The sequence below is a fragment of the Mastomys coucha genome, unplaced genomic scaffold, assembly GCF_008632895.1.
Source record: "Mastomys coucha isolate ucsf_1 unplaced genomic scaffold, UCSF_Mcou_1 pScaffold6, whole genome shotgun sequence".
Classification (NCBI taxonomy): Eukaryota; Metazoa; Chordata; class Mammalia; order Rodentia; family Muridae; genus Mastomys; species Mastomys coucha.
This window is the reverse complement of record NW_022196912.1, coordinates 89,005,793-89,012,918: the sequence shown is the minus strand read 5'-3', so window position 1 is coordinate 89,012,918 and position 7,126 is coordinate 89,005,793. Positions and strand designations below refer to the sequence as shown.

Here is a 7,126-nt window from a genome sequence, read left to right as displayed (position 1 = left end):
CATGGAAAACCTCAGTAATGAGCCAAGAATGTAGGCCTGCTAGTTCTAGAAACCAGTCCCTCCACAAAAGCAGACATCTAGGTGTTTCTAGGGAATGGTCAGTCACAAAGTAAATGATAATGACAATGATAAAGCCACTTTCTTGAGAATAACAAGTATGCAGGATGTTTTCCTCGTGACCCTGACTCCTGACTAAAGCATGGGTTGGGTCCCTCTGAAATTTTCTACTGTTATTATGTTTCCTTGGTAACCCCCTCATCCTCCCAGATTGTGGTTTTTCCCTTTAAATACCTCTTACTCCTTGTGCTCTGGGTCAAACTCCTCTGGCCTGTAAGGTATGAGCTCGACCCCGGTACCGGCCTATCCCCAAAAAACCTCATAAGTTATTGGGTGGTCGAGTTATCCCGAGACTTGGGTGAGGGTCTCCCGAGCTTGGGGGATCTTTCACAACAAAAAGTGGGAGGAAAACACTGAATCAAAACCAAAACAACAGACAGTAAGCACACAGAACAGAGACCAAGGAAGAGTTGATCTGAGAACTGCTGAGAGATCCAATCAGAAGAGGAGGGGAGCGGAGAGGTGGAGAGGGAGGAAGAGAGGACAGGAGAGGAGAGGGGAGGGGAGGGGAGGGGAGGGGAGGGGAGAGGAAGAAAGAGGAGAGAGCAGAAGAGAGGAGAAGGGAGGGGAGGAAGAAGAGAGGATAAAGGAAGAAAAGAGGAGAGAGCTGAGGAGGGGAGGGGAAAGGGAGAGACAGAGACAGACTGACAGAGGAGACTAGACTGACTGACTTTTGAGGTGCCAAAACAAGAGTATTTCTGGTATACAGTAAATACAAACATCAAGTCTTTCTAGTGGGAAGCATTAAAACAAGGTCTCATTCAGGTCAAAAAAATTTAATCTCCCATTAGAATTCCCCGGTGAGAAAACCAACCACCAGGGATGACTGCAGACCAACATGGCTGACTTGCTGAATTTCAGTTATTGCAAAGATGAGACAGGGGATGCAAAATACCTCTGCTTGAATCTTTTAATGAAATGTAGGAAAATGATCAAAGAACACTATCAAAAATACCTCATTATTAAAGCTTTCAAAAATAAAAGGAAATGAAAACAAAATGTTAAATATAAATTAAAATTTTATTTTTATATTATTTTAATATTACTTGATATTAATTTTTATTAAAATATAAAAATATGTAATATAAATTAAAAACTAAGTGGCTAGAACTATGACCCTGCTGGACCCAGCCCCTCCCTCTGATGCTACAAGTTCTGGGCTCAACAAGGTCTTACAGGAAGCGCACACCTGCCCTGTCTCATTTCCTGTGGTTGCCCAGACAGCACAATTGGTTGGAATCCTCTACTTGTTTTATTAATGTTAATATCAGGAAAAAGAATAAATCCACCAAAGAATAAAACAAAATGAAATTCTGTAATACAGCCCCAAGGAGACAGTCTACGCTCTCATTTCCTCTCAGAAGCAATTAAATTCTAATTACACAGACCCAGAGACATTACAGAGACATTTGTTCTAGTGCTGTAGACTGCAGTCATGGGAATAAATCATATTTGTAAATCTAAGAAAATACATGGAAAGGATAATAGAGTTATTCACTGATAGCACATACATATAGATAACTTCACTGGTAATAAAATGTTGTTACACACCAAAGACAAATTAAATCTTATGATTGGTTTCTATCAAATTGCAAACAAGATGATTTCCTAGATATATGGCACTTTTTAAAGACAGGGTATTTCATTTTTTAATACGATACACAAAGTATCTTTTTGCACTGTGACTGGGAGGAAACCATTGAAGTCTACAGAGACTATTGGTTCAGTTAACTATGTCTGATTGTGTATACTCACCAAGAACACCAAGACACCAACTGCTCTGCAGCAAACTTTAAGATAAAGATGCCATCTAAAACCCTGAACCAAGGGTTAGCAACTGCTGAAGTTTTAGCAAAATTCACATCACTTCAAGTTACATTTACCATAAACAATTCGTGTTCAACGCTTCTTTGGGGCATTGCCTTCTCTCAAAGGCAGAAGCTAAAATGGCACACTAATTCTCTGGTAACAAGGCTTCCCCGTTTGCTTTCTACCACTGTGATAATGATTATGACCAAAAGCAACCTGGAAGAAAGGGTTTATGCCACCTTACAACTTCGCCTTCTTTCTCTGACATCAGCATGGTTGGAGATCCCTGAAAAGAGCCACTAGCAACAGCACCCCAAACCTGAGTATAAATTCCCCACATCTCTCTGCCAACACACAGTAAGTGATTCTAGGGCTAATAAGCGGCTGACGTCACAAAGCACCAAGCAGAGTTTTCAGCAGCTTCAGACTCATGGGGCTCCTGAGATCAAAGTTCAAATCCTACAAAGATATATTCATGTGACAAATACTTTGTGTTCCAGTAAAAGTGCCATACTTCAAAATCAACTTTTTTTAAAAGTGACAACAGGGTATGGTGGCACACACCTTTAATCCCAGAGCTAGACACAGGTGGATCTCTGTTTCAGGCTAGCCTGGTCTACATAATAAGTTCCAGGACAGCATTTTTATAGATAGATTAGATAGATAGATAGATGGATGGATGGGTGGATGGATGGATGGATGGATGGATAGATGGATGGATAGATGGATCCTGTCTCAACCGCCACCCCAACAACTACACAGAGACAAACTGTTTAGAGAAGGTGACAATGGAGTCATTTCAGTGAAGATGGGAACCCATGAAAAGGATTGAGGAGAAATCAGAACTAAAAATCGGTGCTTCTAAATTAAAAGTCATTGGAGAAAATCAAAAGCAGATCGAATACAAGAGAAGGAAAGATCATGAACTTGCAATCAAAAGACACTCTGAGGCAGTGGAAGAAGTAGTATTGAAGAAAACAAAATACGACCCATGAGACAGTACAAAGTAATTAGCAGACATAGCTGAAGTCCCAGAGAGAGATGCAAGTGAGGACAACTGCAGAATGTATCATAAACCAGCCACACCAGACATGCATCAAATTACTGAATAACAACAAAGACCACAGACAGCAGGGGAGGGATTGGAGGGATTCTAGAGCATGTGCTTAGTGTATGCAAGGCCGTGGTTCCCATCGTCCATCAAATAGACAGACAACAGACAGACTGACAGACAAAAATATAACACAAAGAAAAAAGATTACAGTACACAAGGGACTGGAGGAACAAATTCTAATTTCCTGCCGGAGACAAAGCAGGCTGACGATGATGGGATGAAGTCTTGCAAGTGTTGACAGAAAGGAGGAAAAAGCTGTCGAACTAGAATTCTAAATCTTGTAAGAAATGAAGATATTTTTCAGACAAAATATGAAAGAACTGGTCTGCAACAGTGCTGAGCTTCAAGAAATCAATACTAATTTCTTCAGACTGAAAACAAACCCTTCGAGATCTATTCCCGATGGCTTTCACAAAGGAATAAAGAGCAGTGGATAAGGTTTATGTGAATAAACAGGGTTAGGCTGGATGGCAGTCTATAGTCCCACTCACTTGGGAAAGTGAGACAGCAGGATAGAGGGTTCAAGACCTGCTTGGCTACACAGTAAATCCCAAGTCCAGCATGGGCAGTTTGCCAACTATAACAAAGGACTGGGTGTAAAACATTCACTGGTGATGCCTTTGCCAGCCTAATAATGTGTTATAGTATATGCAGCCCCAAATTACTATAGATGGCATAAATTATTAAATGCCAGAGCAAACCCAGCCTGCCCCAGACCTGAGGTCCTTCACCACTGTGCACTGTGGCTTATATGTCCTGGCTTGATTATATCCTGAAGGTGCAAGGCTGACACCGCATTTTGTCAAACCACAACTGCACTGAGAACCCGTGAGCCTGCAAAGGCCTTTCACCTTCTCTGAGGAGAGCTGCCACAGATGGTCCTCCTCTGTCATCTCTCATACCCTCTGGTACATGGGTCACAACTGATTGGGATCTCTACCCTAAGAGCATCATTCTGTAAAGGAGGCCTATTTCCCAAGTCCTTGTGGAAGCTGTCTTTGACGGGTGCCTTACTCATTTATCCATAATCTTTCAGTAAGCTTCCAGCATTTACGATAGTGGGAGTATGCTTTTGTTTCTTGCAACTGAAAGGAGCCTGCTTGAACGTCTCTTAAAAATTCAGACCTGTAATACACAGCACAGAAGAATGAATAATTCAGACATTTAAAAATATCACATAAAAGGGATTATACAACCTCAAGTCTGGGCTTTGACATTTACATTAACACAGAAAATAAGAAAAATGTGCAATGAAAATTACTACATAGTCGCTCAAAAGATAAATGAAAATGTGAATAGTTTAACACCCACGGAGTTCTTTCCAAGCCATTTAAGTAAGCCTTCTCCAAACTGTAATTTAATTCAAGAATGAAGGGTAAGGAAGGCATTAGTAACTACAGTTATTTTCCAAAGCTAACCTGAGAAAAATAAAAGTAACTTTCAGTGCAAAAAGTTTGTTTTTAAGGTATTTTCTCAAGAGATAGGTAGATATATAAGTTGACAGATAAACAGACAGAGGTACCAATCTTTCACTATACCCAAGGTAGGTTGAGAAGACGGTATTCATTACACCTAATTAAAACTGACACAGGGGAATGAGGGTTCCCTTTAGCTGTCAAGTAAACCACAAGGTTAGCCTGATCAACTCAGCAATCTTGGTAAACACAAACTTTCCATTACTATGACAATATTGTCGCAAATATTGCATTTGCTACTCATCATCTCTGTCTGTGAAATGAAACCTTTTCTTTTATAAGCCCTTTGTGAAAAAGGCTGACTGTACAAGTCAGGTGCACAGTGTACGTACAGCTGTACGACGCTAATCCACTCAGCTGTACATTACTAATCCAAGCTCTGGTGGTGTATCCCAGCAGCTCGGCCATGCTCACACTGTGGTATCCGACCCATCGGGCAGAGCTGAAGTCAGACACAGGAAACAACTGCTTTTAGTAGCAAACAAGATAACAAAGCCAAGTTTTATCCAAGTCAGCATCAGTATTTTGGTCTTAACATATTACATACCTAAGATATATATTCTCAATCATATCAGACTTGGAAATTACCTCTTCAACCCAGGCTTTGAGCCTTAATAATTAACTATACGTCGGGCTGAATTAGCCACCTACCACAGAGGCCGTGCGCTGGCAGCATTCAAGCACAGCTAAAGCAATCTCCATTTAAATTCCTAGGGTGAGAAATTAAAACAGCAGCACATGCATGACTACAGACATCTTTTCTGTGATTCACAAAAGTTCTGGGTCAAAAACACGTTTCTGAATCTACATGACTACTCCTACGGGTCTATTAGACAAGATATAAGCATTAAACAACGTATTAACTAATCTTACGTGTACACAAGGACACACACACACACAGGTACCTATGTATTCATATATAGCAGACCAATGGGAACTTTTTTTTTTTTTTGGTTTTGTCGAGACAGGGTTTCTCTGTGTAGCCTCGGCTGTCCTGGAACTCACTCTGTAGACCAGGCTGGCCTCGAACTCAGAAATCCGCCTGCCTCTGTCTCCAAAGTGCTGGGACTAAAGGCATGTGCCACCACTGCCCAGCCAATGGGAACTTTAAAGCAAACACTAAAGAGGGTAATGAGTGAAGCCGAGCGGTGCATTATCTATAAGCCCAGCAGTGGGGAGGCCGAAGCAATGCTCATATGGCAAGTTCAAGGCCAGCCTAGCATACACAGCCAGACCCTGTTTAAATAAATGAGTAAGTAAGGGATACATCATTAAGCACAAAAGTGGTAACTTCCTAAGTTATTAGTCAACTTATTGACCATGAAAATTTCACACACTAAAAGACAGAACAAGGGGGCAAAATTTTTATTGCACTTAACCATAACACACAAAATATTCAACAAAAACCACAGCCAAATCCATTGCTAGGTGACAGGTATGAGTCATTTATATATAAACAGTATTTTCAAACAATGTTTTAAAAACAGAATTGTAAACATTACAGTACTGCATTCAGTACATCACAGAAACTTCCAGGAAAGAGTGTTAACTCACAAATGTACAATCTTTCTATCACATTCTAAAGGTTACAGAAACTTTATCTCCACTCACACAGGCCTTTAACAAGTTTAACAAGTTTAACACATTTACAATTTATTTTGTTACAAATCACAATATTAACAAAAATGTTAAAATTAAGCTTCAGAGTAAACCTTTCCTCCAGCTCTTGCCCTACGACAGGCTCTCCCATTTCACAGAAATGATCTTGCTCTCAGATTTAGTCTTCACTGGCTACTTCCTGCTCAGAACACAACATAACACCATTTCTTCTATTGGAAAGCTCAAAATTTAAAACTCCCCCAGCCTCCTGGTTCAGCATTTTCTCTTCTTCTTGGGTGCAGTGAACTCTGTGGATACAAGGTTAAGAAATCCATGGATTCTTTTTTAAAAAAAAAAATTTACATCTAAATGACAGGCTCAAGTAATAATACACATTTTCACTGCATATATGTTAAACAGTCTAACCCAATCAAATGTCCCACAGCCAAGATCCAAGAAGGAAACAGGGAGGGAGATAACAAATACACACACACACACAGACACTAAAATGTATAATACATATTAAAATGTAAAGATACATATATAATAAAAGCCACAACATGGTTCAGGGTGGGCTGGAACTTGCCAGTTAGTCCTCAGACTTTCCTGTTTCAGCTTCTTGAACACTGGGATTAAAGGTCTGTTTATTTACTGAGACTGGATCCCAGAGTATAGCCCTGTCTGTCCTCAAAGATATCTTTCAAGTGCTGAAGTTATAGGTGTGTGCAACCACGCCTAGTGGTACACTTACCTTAATACTTAAGAAAGCAACCCTCTTTGCCCCTTCCCTGCAAGCAGAGAGCCTGCCTTCAGGGAGTGCTTTAACCCAGGGACTCTGGTGAGATCCGCCATTTTCTCTCCAGTGACTTTCTAAGGAGGGACCAGCCGAGAGGCACAGGCCTCTCACTCTTGCAAACCGAATCAAAGAACACATCAAAACAATTATCCACGATGATCAAGTAGGCTTCATCCCAGGGATGCAGGGATGGTTCAATATATGGAAATCCATCAA

The 7,126-nt window shown here is 40.6% G+C and overlaps 1 protein-coding gene across 1 annotated transcript in view; it reads right to left on the bottom strand.

The window, feature by feature from the left end:
* Window positions 1-5,864: 5,864 nt before the first annotated feature.
* The window catches only part of Snapc1 (small nuclear RNA activating complex polypeptide 1), a 20,832-nt gene continuing 19,570 nt past the window's right edge, over window positions 5,865-7,126 (bottom strand). The window contains exon 10 of the mRNA XM_031356694.1: window positions 5,865-6,422. Coding sequence (XP_031212554.1) covers window positions 6,388-6,422 — 35 coding nt within the window. The 3' untranslated portion in view covers window positions 5,865-6,387. The remainder of the gene's footprint in view (window positions 6,423-7,126) is intronic.